The 22,073-nt window shown below is 30.3% G+C and overlaps 1 protein-coding gene across 4 annotated transcripts in view; it reads left to right on the top strand.

Annotated features, from left to right (window-relative positions):
* Window positions 1-22,073, top strand: part of rho-7 (rhomboid family intramembrane serine protease rho-7) — a 79,454-nt gene that overhangs the window by 17,436 nt on the left and 39,945 nt on the right. For 3 of the 4 annotated variants that reach the window (XR_015043803.1, XR_015043804.1, XM_035372353.2), the window contains exons 2-5: window positions 2,149-2,308; window positions 9,397-9,543; window positions 13,890-14,034; window positions 17,777-17,926. Coding sequence is in view for 2 of the 4 variants with exons in the window: in XM_035372353.2 (XP_035228244.1) it covers window positions 2,149-2,308; window positions 9,397-9,543; window positions 13,890-14,034; window positions 17,777-17,926 (602 nt within the window). In the remaining 2 variants the exon portion in view is untranslated. The remainder of the gene's footprint in view (window positions 1-2,148; window positions 2,309-9,396; window positions 9,544-13,889; window positions 14,035-17,776; window positions 17,927-22,073) is intronic. The other variant, XM_035372355.2, reaches the window with a different exon arrangement.

Genomic DNA, 22,073 nt, shown 5'->3' with positions numbered 1-22,073 from the left:
GACATGGACCCCTTGCAGGTTGGAGTAGACCTGTGGGGTCCATGTAGACCAATGTGTAGTCTATGGTTTAAGATAAATTACTTACCTTCTTATTTACATGAATTAGAGATAAGTTTTAATATAATTATCCGTTCAATGCGCTTTTTAATGTAATTATCAAGCAGTGCTTGCTGGAAATAAAAAAAAGTTTGTTCAATGAATCTGCTAAAGTTGAAAATACAGTGGCTCCCCAAAGTGTTCGTACACTTATGATTTTCATTGAATAAAGCTGTATCCATTAATTAAAAGTAAACTTTCTGAATGAGATTTTAATAATAAGATCTGTAATCTATTCGTAACAAAATTGCATGAAATATTTTTAAAGTATAGCAAAACTTTATTTTTAAGAAATTAATAATAAAAAAATGATAAACATTTTATCTCACAAAAGTCTTCGTATGCTGAAATATTTTTGAATAAAATCAAAACTAGAATATATTGTTTGCCGCTTTTTTTAACTTTTGCATTGTAGTGGCATTTAAAAAAGTGTTTGCTTTAATTTTTTATTGTTTACTCCATAATATTCTGTTTATTATTGGAAAATGGGTCGCAGTCGTAAAGAAATTACAAACAGCATTCGAAAATTGATAATTTTTCACCATAGTAGTGGTAAATCAATTCTAAATTTCGCTAAAGTAGTTAATTTATCCCGTTCTACAGTGCAGTATGTGATAAAACACTTTAAAGAAGAAAATTGGATTGAAAACAAAGTAAGAAAAGGTCGACCAAGAAATGTAACTAAACGTGATGAGAAATTTATTATTAGAAAATTTGTGAAAAACCCACGTTTGACTGCTGTAAAAATTTCTGCTGAATTTAATGCAAAGTTTTCTACTTCAATTTCACCTTAAACTGTTCGACGAGTTCTCGGAGAAGCTGGATTACATGGGCGTTCTGCCCGTAAAAAATATTTTGTTAGTGAGAAAAACAGAAAGCTTAGGCTTTCATTCGCAAAATCAATGATAAATACACCCAAAACGTACTGGAATAATGTCCTATTTGCTGACGAAAGCAAATTTAACATTTTTGGTTCCGATGGTCGAATAACTGTATGGAGAAGAAAAAAATGAGGAACTTTCATTCTAAGAACTTAGTTGGAAAACAGTTAAGCATGGCGGTGGAGGTGTTCTCGTGTATGTGTGTGTGTAGGGAGGCACGACAGCATCAGGACTAGGTAATTTGGTATTTATTGATGGCATAATGAATCAGTGTCTTTATTTAAATATTTTAAGAGACAATTTAAAATTATCAGCCCAAAATTTGGGTATTGGAAACAACTTTCTTTTTAATCATGATAACGATCCTAAGTATATGGCTCTCAATGTTCGCCTGTAGTGTCTCTATAATTGTCCACAGGTTTTGAGAACACCACTTCAGTTGCCAGATTTAAACCCCATAGAACACATTTGGAAAGAGCTGGAGGTTAGAGTACGAAAACACGACATCAAAATGAAAAGCAAATTCAAAACAGCCATGATTGAAGAATTGGTGAACATTGATACAGAAATTTAAAAAAAAAAAAAAAAAAAAAAAAAAAAAAAAAACTAGTAAAATCTATTCCCAGATGTTTAAAAACTGTTGTGGATGTGAAAGAATAATAATATTAATTTAACAAAAAATGAAAATATTTACTAATATGTCAAGATTTTTTTTAAGTGTACAAAGACTTTTGTAAGATAAAATGTTTGTCATTTTTTGATTATTAATTTCTTAAAAATAAAGTTTTGCTATATTTAAAAAATTTTTCATGTAATTTTGTTACAAATAGATTATAGATCTTATTATTAAAATCTCATTCAGAAAGTTAACTTTTAATTAATGGATAGAGCCCTATTTCAATGAAAATCATAAGTGTACAAACACTTTTGGGAGCCACTGTATATTTCATTGCCGAAAATTACCAATAGATTATCAGCAGTTTATTCTCAAATGCCAGTTAACAACATTACCATATTTGATGTATGATATTTGTTATTTACATAATATTTATTGTGAATATTTATATAATTTCTGGGGAACTGATTCTATTTTTTCTGGTGAAACATTTGATGAATTAGAATATCTTACTTTATTTTTGAAGATTTAAAATTTTTTTTTCCCATCCATTAGAAGCAACATGTTTATACAGACGGCAAAAAGTTTTAACAGAAATGCCAGAGGATCAAAATTGTCTCTAAAAAGTAATGAAAACATTATTACAGTGTCTGATACAGTGTCTTCCAGTGTTGGATTCAAAAGTTTGATAAAACCATTTATATTCACAGTCTCAGTAAGTATAAATTTAGCAAAATATGTAATAAGACCACTACCAATAATGATTTTACCCAAATGTAACATTTCAGTTGCTTAATTTCACTGATAAAAAATATTTAAACTTCATTTTAATAAATCTATTAATTTTAATAATAATAGCGATCTCATCAATTTTAAATAATTAAGCTTTTATGCATATCGAAAGAAAATGGGATACTTTCTGATTATCCACTTGCCAGATTTCAACATACAGTATAGTATTTATTATGTTTTTTTAAGCTAACTTGTAGCAACAGCCAACCCACTCATGTGCTTACCTCATAAATATTTCAAATGCATTTTCAAACTTTATGTTTAATTGTCAATTCACTGATCAGTATCCACTATTGTAAAAATGTAATTATCAGTCATATGAATTTCTGATTTTCCCTCATAATTTTTTTTTTTTTATAAAATGCTTTTTATTATTGTTTATGAACAGAACAATACCTGTTAGCCACAAGCATAATCAAACAAGTATTTTTTGCCTGTTCACAAAGTTGCCAATTAGTCAGTGACTAGTTGTAAGGGTTTGGATAATCAGAAAATGCCATAAATGATACTTCTGTATAAGACAGTTTGCCAGTATTAATTCAAACTGTCTGTGTGACAATTTTTCTCTGCTGCAGGTGCCTGAAAATGACTTTTATGGGGAATTAAATAAGATATGAAGTACATACATGCATTGAATTTGTTCTGTATTTTGTTACAATCAGATTTTGAAGTTCGATTCCGTCATACCATTAATGGAATAAAAAGTTATCAAATCTGCTGAAAGGATATGGAATAATGACAGAAGTGAAGCTGGAGATCTTTTAACTACAGGATTGCAAAGACTTGTTTTACAAAGATTGCAGTTAGTGACTTGAGTGAGTTTGTGGCTCTTTTCGTATATATTTCATTTGTGTGTATACATAATCCTTTTGAAAATATATCCTTTTCAAAATGAATGAATCATTTATGCTAGCCCTGTATTTTAGCATGAAATCTGCTGTGTGGAACATAGCAAGATCGTGGGAGGACGCTTTAAAAAATGCTTGGCATAATTTATGGCCAGCTACCATATTTCATGGTGAGGATGATGAAAACTATAGCTGCGAATAAGAAGGTTTTCGGATATCACAAACCAAAGGTGAAATTTTCTAATTAATGAATTTTGTAAAGAAATATGGAGAAGTGATAATAAAGGAAAGTGATATAATAGAAGTTTTTAATTATGATGACAATGCTCAATCATCAGTTAAGGGACGGCAAAATCTGTAGTATGTTCTAGGTCCAGGAAGTACTGCTACTGATAGTGAAGAAAGTGACAGAGAGGTTATTGAAAATGGAAACATTTTGATTGACAAGTTAGTCGGAGTTCTCAATGCAGCACCTACGGAACTTGAACAGTGGAACTTTGTAACTGAACAAGAAATTATATCTGTCTATGGAATTAAGGAGAAGGTATTAGGATACACACAAAAAAAGAACCAACTTAAACAATTTACATTGAAAGTAATGTTTAATAAAATAAACAAATAAATATTAAACTTTTTTATAAATTTTGCTCTCTTTTGATCATAAATGCTTCATTATTTCATAACTCACAATTTTATAATTTCTACATGCCATTTTACTAGATTTAAACTGATGATCTAATATCCAGAAAAATCCCAAATCCGGAATCTCCAAATTCCCAACGAGACCAGATCTCGGGCTTTTTACAGTATAACGAATTTGATACAAGGAAGCTTATTACTCAGGTAGACATTTTGTATTTTGGTAGGTATTTTATATTTTGTTTGATGCATTCACTGAATGCCACTGATTACTTGTGATTGCCGTTTTGTCTCTGGACTGCCATTCGGAAGGCTGCCTGCTTGCCATTGGTTTGCTGATTATCTACAATCTTTTCATCATTTCTAGTAACCGAGGCTTGAAAATTCAACTTGGTGTGTGCTATTTTGTGCCGAAAACTATGCATATTTACATTAACCAATATTTGATACTCCACTACTGCAATGCAAAATCTCATATTTTTATTGTTCACAGGTTAAACAAGAAAATTTTAATACTTTTTAATTATCTGCATCCCCCTCCCAAAAAGTTGCCAGTTGTTTCCCACTAATTTTTTTGCCAAGCTATGAAATGAAGACAATAGGCATTTGTAAAAATGTCAGTGCATTAAGAATCATCTAAAATAGTAGCCAATTAATCAAAATTTAAAATGCAAAAAACATCCATAATAAAACTTACTTTTTTTTATACTGTTTTTTCCATACACAGCAATCTGTTTTAGCTTTGAAAAACATCAGAGAAATGCAGAAACACAGCATATGCACTGATTGGCACACAAATTGTTATCATGCACAACACTGCACAAACTGTCATTCTTCCCATGTACATAATGATTTTTTTCCTTTAAAAAAAAAAAACATCAGGGAATTGCACAGTTTACATTGTACATGCTGTTGTTTCCCTGTGTACTCAGTGATCTGTTAGTGCTTAAAGACGTTAGAGAATTGCACAAATTTAACATTGGTGCACAATTTTTTCCATAAATTTCAACTGTTTACAAAGGCAACTTCATGGAATGCAAATTTTTTAATTTTCTACGCTTAGGCAAAACACAATTCTTCTGAAAAAATGCAATGTTTCTACTTCATCTGCTGGCAAACTTTGCAGTCCGTAAGTCCAGTCTTATAAAAAAAGAAATGCACTCACTGCAGCAAAAACAAACATTAACAACTGTCAACTATGAAGGAGGAAACTGATGCTCATCCGCTGCACATACCTGGGTTGCCATATAAATATATTTTGGTAGCATTCTAAGTTTCCTGTTTTGGTGATATAATGTATTGCCTCATGAATACTTTTCAAGGTGCAAGGTGTGTGGATAATCAGAAAGTACCAAAATTACATAGAAGTGAACAACTGTCATGACCACTATATAGGCTCAATCTTGGCACTTTTGCCTTTTTTTCAGGGGATGATAATAAACATAAATATTAAAAATTATCAGACATTTTATTCTTTTGAAAACTGTTGATCTTTTTTTTTCATCTTTTATAAAAACCTTGAAATTTAGTTAATGCATAAGCAAAACTGCTGTTATTTCCAATATCTCAATTGTTAAATTTATAGTATGTATTATGTAGGAATTAATAAAATATACTGATAGTAATTAATAAAGGAAAATATTTAAATTTCACAGGAGAATAAAAGGATGAGGAAGAAATAATTTTCAATTTGAAAATTTCAGGTAATAAAGTTTAAAAAAATGTAAAGGATGTGGAAATATGAAATAGTATATGAAAATATTTTTTATTTTCTTTCCTTTAAATAAAAATAATAACTGTTGGAAACTCAAGCAACTAAATCTTCATTATTAAATAAAATTAAAACTTAATTCAAAAAACATTTCAATTATGCAAATTTCACCATTTTTGTTTTTCTAAAATTTTTAAATGTTATTAGGAAACTACATCATCATTGTCTGATTTTATTATTGATGCAGACAATAGAGTTCAGGTATAATAGTGAGTTTGAAAGTTTTGCATTCTGCATTTTATTTGTCATCCTTATAAATAAAGTAACATTTATGGCAAAATTTAATTAAAAAGTGCTCTTAAGATGACTTAATTGATTAAACATATTATTTTCGTATTCTGATAAATTCTTTGCGCTTTGAAAAAAAATAAAAGGCATTTTATATCATCAACTGCCAAGAGTATGCTATGTCCTTATGATCTTTTATTTGTAACAGACATCATTTTTTGTTAGCAGTTGAAAACAGTAATACCTCACTATAGTATTAAAAAGAATTTCAATTAAAAAGAATCGGTATTTGTTTTCTGCACCTAAGTTAAAAAATAAGTCATACCTATTAAAATCACAGTTATGGTATAAATTAGACAGTCATTCTAAAATTTTTCACAATAGTTTTTTATATTCCTTTATATGGTGCTAAATACTTAAATGGGAGATGTAATGAAATGTGCAGATTTTAGCCAATTAGTGTATTTTTCCATTTTTCATTCCTTATGCATTAGGAGAAAGTATCATTAAATGACATTAGTTTATTGTTTATTTATATCCAATGTGCATTTAAAAAACTTTTGATTTGAAATCTTAATACTTTTGGTTCTGCTAATGAGTCATTTTGATTAATGAAGATGTTTTAATTAACTAAGATGTTTCGAAAGGAATAAAATAGAAATTAAATAGTTATATGTAAAATTAAATACTTATTTAATAAAATGAAACTCATATCAAGCTTTTGTATTTCCTTTAATTTCTCTGAGCATTCCCATGTCCTAGATTTAACTCAAGAGCAAAATATTACGTTTATGCATGGTAACAATTCCAATGTGAAATTTCATAAAGTACAGAAGAAAAGAGTTATGAATCTTATTAGCATTTGGACATGTGAATGCTTTTTTTCCATTACCATGAAAATAGCAATGTCATTGCAAGGAAACCAACAAACTAATTTGCAATCCCAGAGCCTGTTGATGAGCTATCAAGGAAACATTTATGTAGGTGAACTTGCTGCTTCGTATGAGTACTTATAATATTCTTGTTAATTTGTGTTAAATTTTAAAGGCAGTTGTTTTAATTTACATAAAATTTTAAAGGCAGTTGTTTAAAATGTATTCAGAATTGACATTTTTAATTTCTTATATGTGTTAATTTGGTTAGTGACACATAAAAATTATCTGCCTATGAAAGTGATCCCAGGAGCCCTCAGAAAAGTTTATAGCTAGCCATCGTATACTAAAACTAAGTTAAATAATCTTACAATTTAATAATTTGAAAAGGGACTTTTGATAGAAACTAGATTGTATTAGTAGTATACATGGGTAAAGCCATTAAGCACCTATGTATGAGTTTGACCAAGGAACTCAGGAGTCGGAAGTCAGGGTGAACTATCTATATTCAGTAGTTTTATCTGTCTGCCATATGTGTGCAATCTTACATCTGATATCATAGATAATCTGTCTTGAAGAAACATTCACAAAAGCAGTTTGACATAAATATAGCTACTGTTATGAAAAAAATAAAAGTTTGTTATTCCAGAACAAATTTCTAAAAATTTGTTAAACAAAATGTATTGCAGGTCATAGTGCTAATGCACATCTCACATTTTACATGAATATAAATGATATCTTCATAATCATATAAATATGAAATATGTGTATCATCCATATTTACACTGGTGTGCAAAAATTAAGGACGAAGTCGAAAAATTAGCATATCAGCTGAACGAAGAGGCAGAGCGGACAGAAAGATCAATCAGGAGATTAAGTAAGGTGATGTACGGTAGCACATGCACAGATATGCAGGTAGACGTAATGGGAGAGTGTCTGAGTAGTATAAGGCATGTTGTCGGTGTAAGATCAGTATTTCTGGCAAAGAGATTGCATGCCGTATAGCAGTTAAAATCACACCGAGTTGCTGCCTCAGTGAGAAATGGCGAATAATCAATCTGTTAGATGACATCTGGATGCTTTTACCCGAGGTCGAATCATTGGGAAGTCGTAGGAAGGCCGCAGTGTGACAAGTGTGGCTGCAAAGTTCGGAATTGCTCACAGCATTGTTTCACGACTTTGGAGACAATTTCAAACTACAGGAACAGCTATCCGGGGGTTTAGTAGTGGTCGTCCACGAGGAACCACACCCGCAGATGACCGGTATATTGCCTTACAGGCCAGAAGAAACAGGCGGCAGACAGCAGGAGAAATCGCTAGACACATGACACAGGCGACTGGACAACCGATATCGCATTTGGCACAGAAGACTGCACGTGGCCAGAAGACAGCACGGTTGTGGTCTGTTTGCACGACGTCCTGTACGGTGTGTACCTCTAACGCCTGCCCATCGGAGAAGGCGTTCTCTGTGGTGCCGGGAACACCGGAATTAGAGAGACAATGAATGGGGATGAGTATGAATGGGGATGAGTGGGGATGAATGGGGATGAGTTTACAGATGAGAGCAGATTCAGTCTGAGTAGCGATTCTCATCGCATACTCATCTGGAGAGAGCGGGGAAGCCGCAATCATCCCTCGAACATCATTGAAAGGGACAGGTATGGAGGTGGCGGTGTTCTCGTTTGGGGAGGCATCATGCTTGGTAGTCGTACAGACCTTCACATCTTCGATGCAGGTTCAGTCAACGGGACCCGTTAATGTAACGAGATTCTTCTTCCATATGTGCGTCTTTTTAGAGGCGCTATGGGTCTGCAGTTCCTTTTCATGGACGACAATGCACCATGTCATCGCACAGTAGCTGCCGAACAGCTCTTAGAGAGTGAGGATATTGAACGTATGGATTGGCCGGCACGATCTCCGGATCTCAATCCCATCGAGCATGTATGGGATTTTCTAGGCAGACGCTTGGCAGCTCGTACCTTACCACCAGTAACGATTCCGGAGCTTCGATTGGCGCTGCAAAACGAATAGGCAGCAATGCCTCAACAACTCATTGACACCCTCATTCTCAGCATGGGCAGATGCTGTGAAACCTGCCTAGCAGTCCGGGGAGATCATATCCCCTATTAAAGACCGGATGTTTCTTGCTGGACACCCATCACAGGGATGTTTCGGCCTTCAGTTGCATTGCGCTCCATGCTACTTTTTCAATAAAGCTTCTTTTTATCCCTCTGATTTCTCTTTTAGTAAGTGTTGCTTACATTACTCATGTCTTTACGTATTGGGGATCTTACGGTATTAAATGTGTTGATTTGGAAAGCTTTTGTACAAAGTTATATTGAAAAAACCGTCTCGTATTTAATTTTTGCACACCAGTGTATATTAGAATTCCATATTCTTATAGGGAATTTGGCCACTTTAATTGATTATTCTTTAGTTATAATTGTATATATTGTTTTCCCAATGTCAAATTTAAAAAAATGTACCGTATACGTACATTTGGAGTTATTAACATTATTTTTCTTAAACAATTTTGAGATAAAATTTTTCATTAGAAATGTGTGAGTAATGTCACTTAAATTTAAAAAAACTGTTCATTTGTATTTTCAGTTAAAAAATTTTTTTGCATTAACTGTGCTTTTTCTTTCTCTAGTTTAGTGGATGTTGCTTTGTAAGTGCATCTATTTGGCAGTATGAGGAAATGCGAAAGTTTGCTCTACGTTTTATGAATTCTCGTGAGCTTTCTTCCCAGTTTGATCCTTATGCTCCAAAATATACGCGATTTAAAATAAGAAGAAAGGTATTTTAAAGCTACACTGATTAATATATTTTTGTACTTTATAATTCAGACCATGCTTAAAAAATGTCCTACCTACCTGGGTGATAAATATAGACAGCACATACATTTTTCCGAGCATAAATTTATACATTAAGAAAAGAATTACTGATCTCCTTTGAATTTGTGAAAGGCTTATAAGATACAGTTCCTTTAAAAAATGTGTTGTATATGAATTTTTACGTAAGAAATTTTGTTTATTATAATTAAGGCCCAAAATAGGGTATTTATTATATGTAAAAACAGTGTTTGTAAAAGAATATTTTTAGTTTGCTGTTTTCTCAATATCGAATCAATTTATAATAGAACATTAGTAAAAGATTTGTATTCAAAAGTTAAATAATTCTCTTTTATGGAATTCTGATTAATAAATGAAATATTTATAATTTAAAGAAATGAATAATTTTTTTTTTTCTTCAGTTATGAAATGCCATGTTTAAATCATTTTTGGTGAAGGAAAACATAAATTGCAATTGAAAAGTTTTTTTAGTGTAGTTTTTAAGGAATATTTTGTATTTTTGTCCATAAAATGATATGTTTGATAATTTTATGTCTTAAAAGTGTTATTGTAGCATAATAAAGTTATATGTTAATACAGTTTTATCAAAAAAAGTATATTTGAAGGGAATATTTAAATTATCTTTTTATTACATTATTTTCACTTGATTTCGTATGTTAGACCAAGCAGAGATGTTAGTCCCAAATGGCATATTAGTCTCAAAATGGCATTTTGCATTGAATTACTGTAAATGGCATATCACTTTTCAAATTGTTGGGCCACCAAATATTATCACCCTGTATTATATTTAAAGAAATTTTATAATAAAGAATCTGCATGAATGTGTGCATGTTTCTTGCATTGTGAAAAAAGATTCCTAGGGCCATCAAATTTTGAATAATGTAGTTCTCCATCTGTACGTAGAAACCTGGAAGCCTAAATTTTGAATTTTAAATTTATCTATTTCATATTTTGTAAAACTTTAAAGAATTGTTTAGTAGCAAACTTAATGATTTCAAACTGAGCAGTGGCAACACTGTAAAAAAAAAAAAAAAAAAAAAAAAAAAGCATTTTTATCTCCAGCATGCAAGACTGTATATCAGAAATTCTAAAGATATGCTGTTTTTAAATATTTTGTGATTTTGCTGCTGAATCAAATGTTATATGGTGTAAGCATCAATAATGGGGTATTTAATAATTAAACTGAAAAATGTCTGCCAACACATAATGCTGCATTGCAAGTTCTAAGCGTATACTGCAATGCTGTAAAATTTTTGTAATTTTGATATTGAATTGTATATGGCATAAGTACAAAGAAAATGATGCTTAATAGTAAATCTTAAAAAAAAAAAAAAAAAAAAAAAAAAAAAAAGTGTTAGTAAAGTGAATTCAAAATTTTTTACAGATTATTTGCTATTTTGTTAATTGATTCATGATTGAGGCATTGTCATTTCAGTATACAAAATTAGTTAGATCATCTTCATTTAGCATTTCTTCTCATAATCCATTAATCGGAAAATTTCACTTTTCTTGTCGAAATTTGTGCTTGTGATGTCATCATGAAACTTGGTAGTTAGCTAAAAATTATGTCGAGCATTTAAAAAAATATCTGTAGATACATCTTCTTATGATCTGGCAAAGCGCTGCAAATCATATTTTATATTAAAATATTTCTAGAACTCTTGAATGGTTTCACTCCTACTTCGATTTTTAAAGAACCGAGGGATACTGCATTTCAGCTTTAATTTAGTGTCAAAAAAGTCAAAATGTTAAAGGATGATGTATAAAATATAATTTTAATTCTTTATTAATCAAAGATAAATTTGCTTAAAAATGATGGCTATTGAAAAGCAAAATAGGAATAAGCAAGCAGATTGAATGTCCCCCCGCTGTTAGTTTAAGTAACTTATCCCTGTTATTGTGATGCAATAATCTGAGCATGTGGCTCTATATTCAGTCTGCTTCAATACTTTATTTAATAGATGTTATCATTAATAAAATCACTTCAAATAGATATGCTTTAAATGGGGGTATTTCATTATTTCCAAGTACCAGCCTACATTTAGCACTTTTTGATTCTAAAAGCTGCCATTTGCTTTGGTGCAAAAGTTTGAGGGCTAAAAGAATTATTTGAAGCCAGCTTATGATTGTTGGAATGCATAAATATATTATAAAATATTCAGATGTTAGCAAAAAAGTATTATATTTCATACACTTAAATTTTTTAATGTAAAGTGTATTTGTAATTCGTGTATTTTTAATGTAAAAGCTTTTACAAAGTCATCTCTCAATTGCTGACGGTCTTAATGTAAAGATGCTGTCATGCTCATTATCAAGGTTTGTAGAATTACTTGAAGGCAGTTAATAATTTTGGATGTTAGCTAAAAATTATTTTATACATTAAAAGTTTTTTGATGTATAAAGTAGAAATGTGTATTAAAATTGTTTAACATTTTTTACTTCCTTGTACGAAGTAAAAAGGAAGTATTGTAATCACGAAAAGCTTCAGTCAGCATATTTCAATGAAAATATCCACTTTGACCGCTTTCGAATGCAATTTCACGATGTTTTTGCGTGATATCTGTACGTAAGGACAGAATAAAAGACTGTTTTCCTCCAAAAAAAAAAAAAAAAACTAAAAAACTGCTTTAAAATGAATTCTGAAGAGAATTTTTTGTGGCGTCTGCACAAACGTATGTACGTTGTGCGTACGAACCTACGTACGTATGTATCTCGCATAACTAAAAAATGAGTAGCCTCAGAACGTTGAAATTTTGTATATAAGACTACTATAACATGTAGATGTGCACCTCGTATTTTGGTTTCAATTGGCCGCGCCAAACGTATATAAATATATTTATAAATATATCCACTCTGTTACCCGGCTCAGTGATCTCAGTTTCTTTACTCTTATGTGTTTGTAAATTGTACATATTTTGCTTTAAAAAGGATTGAATTATGTTGTTTTTATCTTTTGGTTAAGGGTTTTATGCCTTTAGTAAATCTGTATGCAATATTTTTAGAATTATCAATAATTTTAAAATTGTTTAAGTGCCTCTAAGCCTAATTTGATGGCGGCCATTGCTCTTGTTTACATTTGAAACAGCTGAGTAGCGGATTTGTTGCCAGTCTAGAGAAACTTAGCTTCGCAACAACAAAGATAACGCCTTCATTTATTATTTAAATTATGCTTAATAATTTCTGGAATTTTTCCGAGGAAATAAGCGTTTAAGATTTACTTCGTAATTTTTAATACAGATATTTTGACTTTTTATGTATTTTTGCCTTGTCGCGAAGTGAAAACTGAATTAATTGAATGAGAAATACTCAATCGTCTGAGGAAAACTGTTTCTTTTTTGTTTTGTTTTCTTAATTTCCTTTATACATAGTTCTAGCTTTATTGTTGTATTTGAATAGAACATGTGGCAAAAATGAGATAATTCTTTAAATGATATACATTTTGTGCATTCTGAGTTATAATATGAACGAAATATAATACTGTTAAGTCAACCTAGCGCCAGAGTGTCGCTATGGTAAACAAAGTGAATTTTAAAGAATGCATTTATTCTATTGTGGTTTATGCGCTGTTGGCGAAGTAGGTTTAATTCAATCTAATAAGTTTAAATAAAATGCAAGAAAAAATGCGTATAATTTAATATTCTGTACAAGGAAGTCACGTGGTGTACACATCGGATTTTTTTAAAATGTAAAATGCCTATAAAATGACCATTTCCTAATTATTAAGGGTTTACTTGCTCATTAGAAAGAACTGGCTCATGCTGCTTTGAGTTGTTTTCTTGCATTATAGAACTTATATTCTTCTGGTGCAAATTTGAACTTTGCCATATAGGCTATTAGTATTAATGTTATTTAAAAAACTTGAATTATTTTCTCAAATCAGTTAGGTACAATGGAGAAAATATATAATTTATACTTATAAGAGTAATTTTATATTTTAGTGCTGCACATTAAATTGGTTTCTTTAATCCTCTGAAGGTTATGGATGTAAAATTCTGTATCAAAGGATGCATTTCTCATTTGTTGTGCATGAAAATTTCTGCCACATTCTCATAAATCCAATTTCTGGTTTGATGTATGTTAGAAGAAAAGGAGTCCATGTACAAAGTAAAAGAGTAATTTTGAAATTTTAATCAAGAAAGTGCTGCTTATTCATTATATTTTGGGAAATTTTGAAATTTCATGACCAAATCCATAATGCTCAGAGGTTAAACACATATTTAGTTTTTATATTGCTTTGAAATATTTTCAATGCTATATTTTTTTTTAACTTTCGTTTTAATTTTCATTTCAGTTGAATTCCTGGTGGAATAGTCAAACTGAAGGCCAGAAAATAGCATGTGCTATTATTGGCATTAATTTGTGTGTCTTTTTGCTATGGAGGATACCATATTTTTACCCAATCATGAGGAAGTACTTTTGTGCCAGCCCTGCATTAGGTATTTTATATTTTCATTTTATTTAACCTTGCATGTGATACATAATAAATCTTAACGATTAATTTTGCGTATTTTCCGTTTATGAAACAAAATAAGTTTACAGTTATGATCTTTGCTAGATCTAATACTTTATTATCAAAATTGTATTCATTGAATAACTTGAGTTTAAATGTAATTTTTCAGATTTTAGAAAACTTGTAAATGTAACTTAAAAAAAAAAAAAAAAAAATTAAATTGGGATTCTGAAATTAGGTAAAATTCAGCTGTAGGCTAGCAAATCTTTTGAGAAATAACTTGATATGTTTCTCTGAAAATTTTTTATAAAATTATTATCGTTCTAAGGATAAATTCTACATAAATGTAAAATTGACTTGCCTATGTTACATTTGAGACTGAATATTTTTTGTTTTCCATTTATCATTCTGTAAATTAAATTGTGAAGTCCCTAGAAGTTGCTTTAAAAATATCGCATTTACTTCTGTTCTTACAAATGTATAATCACAGTATAATCTTTGCTCATGCTTCAAGTCCTAGAACGAAGTGTACACTTTTGCTAGTCTCTGATGGTAAACTCTTAAAATGGTCACAGAATTCATAACTCTTAAAATGATAGAAATTGTTAAAATAATCAGAATCGTAGAATACCTATAAATAAATAGCAATTTAATGCATTAACCTTAATTAGGTTGTAGCATGTAATGTAATATCTTTATTAAAAAAAGAGCTAAAAACAGAAATCATACCAAAAAGAGTTTATTGACCGTTAAAAAAAGGAAGAAAAGGAAACTAATTAGAACTTAAATGTTAGTCTAAATCAATTACCATACTTAGTAAGTCTTTCATTCATTGGTTTAGGGAGTTTTGAGTCACTGAATTTTATGTGGGAATGCTTTCTGTTTCAGCTGTTTTGCTGAAATGTGGCACAAAAAGCTCTTTGCTTGATAACAGGTAGCAAACATATAATTTTTTTTTTTTTTTTGTCTTTCTTGCTGCTGCTGTTTAGACAGATCTCTCATGTTGAGCAATATGTGCTGAGTTTAGAAGGAGGATTTTAAATAAAATTCATTAGTAAAAATAATAATAACATTAATGCTGTTTACTTCCTTGTACAAAGTAAAAAGGAAGTATTGTAATCGCGAAAAGTTTCAGGCAGCATATTTCAACGAAAATATCCATTTTGACCGCTATCGAATGCAATTTAACGATGTTTTTGCTTGATATCTGTACATAAGGACATAATAAAATACTCTTTTCCTTCAAAAAAATTATAAAACTGCTTTAAAATTAATTCTGAAGAGAATTTTTCGTGGCGTCTGTACGAACTTATGTACATACGTGCGTACGTACGTATCTCGCATAACTCAAAAATGAGTAGCTTCAGAACATTGAAATTCTGTATGTAGGACTGCTATAACATGTAGATGTGCACCTCGTATTTTGGTTGCAATCGGCCGCACCAAACGTATATAAATATATTTATAAATATATCCACTCTATTACCCGGCTCAGTGATCTCAGTTTCTTTACTCTTATATGTTTGTAAATTGTACATTTTTTGCTTTAAAAATGATTGAATTATGTTTTTTTTATCTTCCGGTTAAGGAATTTATGCCTTTAGTAAATCTGTGTGCAATATTTTTAGAATTATCAGCAATTTTAAAGTTGTTTAATTGCCACTAAGCCTGTTTTTAATGGCGGCCATTGATGTTTACATTTGAAACAGAAGACTAGTGGATTTGTTGCCAATCTAGAGAAACTTATCTTTGCAACAACAAAGATAACACATTCATTTATTATTGCCAATTAAATCATGCTTAATTCTTTCTGGAATTTTTTCGAGGAAATAAGCGTTTGAGATTTACTTCGTAATTTTTAATATAGATATTTTGTGTTTTTATGTATTTTTGCCTTCTCGCGAAGTGAGAACTGAATTAATTAAATGAGAAATACTCAATCGTCTGTGCAAAAATTTTTTTTTTTTTTTTTTTTTTTTTTTTGCATAATTTCTTTTATACATAGTTCTAGCTTTATTATAGTATTTGAATAGAACATGTGGCAACGATTAGATAATTCTTTAAATGATATATATTTTGTGCATTCTGAGTTATAAAATGAATGAAATATAATACTGTTAAGTAAACCTAGCGCCAGAGTGTCGCTATGGTAAACAAAGTGAATTTTAAAGAATACATTTATTCTATTGTGGTTTATGCACTGTCAGCGAAGTAGGTTTAATTCAATGTAATAAGTTTAAATAAAATGCAAGAAAAAATGCATATAATTTAAAGTTCCATACAAGGAAGTCATGGGGTGTACACATCAGATTTTTTTTTAAGTAATTAAGATATAAAAGTCTCTTGTACATGCATAGAGTGTAAATGTTAAGCTTCTGAGCTATGATCTGGAAACACAGACCCTTGTTTTTAAGCAAAGATTTCGTAAACTATTATGGTAACAGGACTTGAAAATTTTCAATATCATATCTGGTATCATGGTGTAGTTAATATAGTTTAACTGAATATCAGCACAAGCAAACAGTTTTAGAATGTTCTAAATTTAATTACTTTAAAGCCAGAACTTTCAAAATAAAAAAAAATCAGTTATCTATCCTCTCATTTGCAGGTTAGGGTAACTGGAGGACTGCATTTATTCAGACAACCAATACAGACTAACTTTGAAAACAGATATCTTTTAACTTGTATAAGAAACCAATTATCTGTGCTGTAAGGTATTAAAAAGTGTTATTGGTAAGATAGTTTGCCGTCTAAAAACTTGAATCTGTATGTGTGTGCAGAGATTTTTGTTTTAGGTAGGGGAGGACAGAGGAGGGCAGGGCAAAATTTGCTACACATCTTAGGACATTAATGTTAATATGAATATGAAACCCATATTTCCCCAGAAATTCTAGGGATTTTGTGTTTACTATTATTAACTAGCAACTGGTTGCATCTTTTAAATTTATGAGTTCTTTCTGAACATTAAGAACTTAGAGTTGCCTTTATATCATTTTTGAAGAGTAGAAAGCAAACCAATATTAGCACATGCATTTTTGATTAAGCATTTTTGTCCTATATACCTAATTCTAATACTGTCTGATTTGTTTTTGCAACATTGTACCTCAAATTATACTAAACATTTTTGTTTCTTTTCGGCCTTATTATTTTTTTTTTTTTTTGGTGTGTGTGTGTTTGTTTCTTCCCCCTCACTCTTGCTTAGAGGTAACATGCAACATATCAGGGCCTTTTACTAAACAGAACATTCAGCAATTCCATAGTATCTCGCTAACAAACATTTTTGTTTCTTTTCAGCCTTGATTTTTTTGTTTTGTTTTGTTTTGTTTTGTTTTTTTGTGTATATGTCACTGTTGCTTAGGGGTAACATGCAACATATCAAGGCCTTTTACTAAACAGAACGTTCGACAATTCCATAGTATTCTTCTACCAACTATTGAACATGAGCAAAAATTTCTGAGATATTTTATAAAAATTTCCAGAAAAGTATTGCCTCAATAAAAACACAAAAAATTTTGAAGTTACTCAGTGTTTTCGTATCTAAAGTCAAAAATAAGACTTTTAATTTAGGATATAAAAACTTCAAGATCATCTTGCATGAATTTTACAGTTATATGAATTCTAGAAAGACATTTTTTAGAAATTGTATAAGAATTGTATTAATTTTTTTTGTGTATATTTTCTGTTTTTACTAATTGCTATATTCATAATTCATGTTTTTTTTTATTTAGAATCTTCATGTTTGCCAATGTTCCTGTCAACATTTAGTCATAATTCTTTTCTACATTTGGCTGCTAATATGTATGTGCTGTATAGTTTCTGTACTAGTGGAGTTTCTTTTTTTGGCAAAGAACAGTTTTTGGCTTTTTATTGCAGTGCAGGTACACAAATTCTTTCTTTCTTTTTTTTTTTTTTTTTCAATATTTTAAGTATTGCTAATTTGTACTATTGCTTAAAATTATATGCTGCGTTTACGTTGTTATTTAAAATTTCACTTCATATGATAAAAGAAATTGCCTATCAATACTCAATTTTCGTGTTTTGAAGCTGATGAAAAATATTTCCCTGTGAGGTAGTAATCGTAACTGTGTAGTCATAATTCCTGTGTTTTTACAAAAAGTATATTTTTAAATTCCTGATAAGTTGGGTTTTTCTTATTTATGGTTAATCTGTTTAATTGTGTGAAAGTTGTATTGCCAATTGGAATTGATATGATATTTGTTGCTAACTTTATCTGTTGCCAGATCGCACATATTTAAAACTAGTACTTCATAATATAATCCATATAAAAGATAAATATTGTAAAATACTGTTTATCATTGAGAAATGTAGCTGTAAAATTATATAACTGAGTAACAAAACCCAAGCTATAAGTTAAAAGAAATGCATTCAGGAGTGCAAAAAGAAAGCAAACAAATCGTATTTAAGGAAGACACAAACTAATCCCAATCCAAGTCCTGTTCTTTCTTTTTTTTCTTTTTTTTTCTTTTTTTTTATTTGTTGTGTTTTGTTCCCTTTGGTGATAATAATAATAATGCTCTTACTATTTCAGAAATATAATCTTCATGAACATTCACTCACATAAAGGAGGGATTAGACGTTCACATTTCTTTTGTAGGAAAAAGAATTTCACATGATCTTAAGAGATAGATTTTACAATCTTCATCTGCTATTATATTTGTCATTTCTGCAGTAGAAAGCTGAAGTAATTTTTCCTCATAAAATTTTGGAATTCCATTCATCTCACATCCCTAAAAATTTCAAAGCATAACAATCGTAGATGAAATAAATAGTGGTTTCTGCCTCAGATTATCATGAAAGATAAAGCTCTGTGATGTATCTGTAACATATTACAGTTAGGGGTTGCAAAAATTATGCAAAATATTGCATAAAATGACATGGCTTGTCTAGGGATGGAAAATTAGTTTTGAAGGCTAATGCACATTTGCTATATGTAAAAATTATGTTGGGTCTTCTTACCAAGTATGAGTGTGAAGTTTTATTTCATAAGTCAAAAAATCTAAACATGGATTCCCAGGCAAAATTCTTTCCCAAACTGAAAGAGCCCCAGTTCAGACAGCATTTTCCTCCTTTAAAGAAGTTTCATCAGCAGTTATCCAAGCCCTCTGAGGACGAAATAAAAGTCCTACCCTATAAAGAATATTAAAATTTTCAAGGTATTAGATCTTGATGAATATAATTTATTATATTGTCAATTAGCACTCAGCAGATAGTTTGAAATGAATTAAATTATTTCACATGTGGTATAATTTAAGACATTAATTTGCTGACTAATAAAGAAGCATGCCCTTCCATGATTTGCATTCAAAATGCAATTATACTTCAAAAATAAACCTATTGTTTGTTGCAATAAGTCACATTAGAAAGACCAAAGGGCTGCATGCAGCTTGAAAATTCCAGTTAAGAGACCAGAGAACTGCATATAGCTGTCAAGCTGCAGTTTTCCATGCCTAGCATATGAAGTGAGAGGCTGTTTTCAAGACCAAGTTTACTTTGTAGAAAAAGGTGCAACTGAATTCAGCCAAAAGCACTAAATTTATTCCAAAATTTTGCCTATTCTGAAGATAATGAACATATATAAATCCGCAATAAGGAAGCTTTTGCCACTTTATTAACATTTAAAACATTTATAACAATTTATCGCTTTTCATAAATTGAGAAATTTATTTTGAAAAGTTTTTTTTTTTTATTTACAAATATTTTTCTAAATATTTGCTATAATATTTTATAGTTATAAAAATCTTTAAAATTAAAAGAGAAAGGAATTTTTCTTTTTTATTATGAATTTATTATATTTAATTTGCTGAATGTTTGGACATATCACGATATGTCAAACATTTTGTCACTAGGTAGGATATGATAAATAATGGATGTTTACCAGGTATCCATTACATCTATATTTATTTATTTATATATTTAATTGTATATGAGAAGCACCACAGAAAGTAAATCAAAAGTAATGTCAGTTTGAAGATTTTTTCATGGTACTTCTAATTTAGAATGAAACAGAATTTGTAATTTTTGCGTATATTATATATAATAATATATTTTTGCATATAAACTAGGTCTTGTATGTAAATCTTAGGCCTTTTTTGGGGGGGGGGAAGAACATTTTATCTGCAATAATTATTTTCATATCATGCAGTGTTAAAAATTCTGACAGAAATTTGGTTTCCCTCTTCATGATTTGAGCTTTGTACAGTTCTTCAAACAAAAACCAGCTATAAATAAGGACACCACAAACAATTTCTTCTTTTCAAGACCCATATTTTATGCATTCAAATAATATTCAAGTGATTAGTTTAATCACTTACATATTACTGTTAGTATTCATTGCTTATTTACTCTTAAAATGGATTCAAAACATAAAACTAATGGCACCAATTACAAATCTAGAAACAATGGTCTGAAATTGTTTTAGAAGAAAAGCTGAGAATCATTTTTATGTATGAAGACAAGAAAAATATATCAACAGTTGTTACGAAGCGAATAACGATACTTATGCGTAGTTCGAAAGGCTAGTAATAACTTGACGATTCTTGTTCGAATGCTAATTTTGTTTAGACGAGTTTGCATCAGTGGTAAATTTGATCTTGATTTGGATACAAAATATTCATGACGATATCTTTCATTTATATTTAATAAAAACACCAAAATATATCACAGCAATACACATACATCGCAATGGCGAACCACAGTTACATAATGTAAAAAAAAAAAACAGAATTCCTTTGGCGCAACAGCGCCCTCTATCCTATGAAAAGTTCCAACACACCCCACCTGTGCTCTTTTAAGAGCACATTAAATTTACATATCAATAATATATTTAGATATAATCAAAAAACAATATGCACGAATCAATACTGAAAACTACATTTCAAATTAAATACAATACATGAAACAAACATATATATATATAACTTTAAACTTCAAAAGGATAGATTAATTGGACGGGTCTTCGATAAAGTCCTTGAGAAGTACGAATCAAACATGAACGCACATACCCATCCCTACCTTTATAAACTTCTTCTATAATTCCAATAGGCCATAAAAATTTTGATTTCGTCGACCCCTCCAGCAATACAACCTCACCCTTTTTAAGATTCCTTTCAGGAGATGGATTTATAAAAGTATGCGCAGACCGTAATTCGAGGAGATAATTCTCCTTCCACTTTTTCCAAATTTGTTTCAAAAGATTAGTTTGATACAGTTTTCTCCTAGTCAAAGTCTGCCTGTTCAATGGTTCATTCCTGAAAAGGTCGGCAAAATGTACAGGATAAGAAATATTTTCTTGCCCTGGAAACAAGAAATGGGCAGGTGTAAGAGCTTCTGGCTCTTTTATTTCATTATGGACATAAGTAAGAGGTCTATGATTTAAAACTAACTCAATTTCTGATAGAATAGTCATCATTTCCTCAAAGTTAAGAAGAGCCCTTCCGAGAACCTTTCTCAAAGGATCTTTGATACTTTTCATAAGCCTTTCATAAAAACCACCCCACCAAGGTGTGTGAGGTGCAATATATTGCCAAGTTATGCTGTTTATTGATATGAAATCTTTCAATTTTGAATCTATTATAATTTTTGCAAATTCTTTAAGAATTTCATTAGTGACTCTAAAGCTCTTAGCATTGTCGGAAATGATAACTTTACAATTTCCTCTCCTAGCTAAAAATCTCCTTAATGACAAAATAAAATTTTTTGTTGACATATTTGTGATTAATTCTATGTGCACAGCTCTAGTAACACTGCATGTAAATAATGTTATGTAAGCCTTTTGAGGCGTATCCTTTCCTGATTTTATTAAAACTGGGCCAGTGAAATCTATGCCAGTTACAGTAAAAAGAGGGTTTTCAGTAATTCTACATTTAGGTAGTTGACTAGTTATTTGTTTAGCTGGTTTCAACTTATACTTTCGACAAATTAGGCAGTTACCTAATACTCTTTTTATAATTTGTCTACCTCATGGAATCCAAAATCTAGACCTAATTTTGGCTAGCGTAAATGTAA

Source organism: Stegodyphus dumicola, chromosome 1 (assembly GCF_044657685.1).
Source record: "Stegodyphus dumicola isolate Sdum_Otavi_A_Nest chromosome 1, ASM4465768v1".
Taxonomy (NCBI): Eukaryota; Metazoa; Arthropoda; class Arachnida; order Araneae; family Eresidae; genus Stegodyphus; species Stegodyphus dumicola.
Note: the sequence above shows the minus strand (reverse complement) of the source record. Positions and strands in the feature narration are given on the sequence as shown.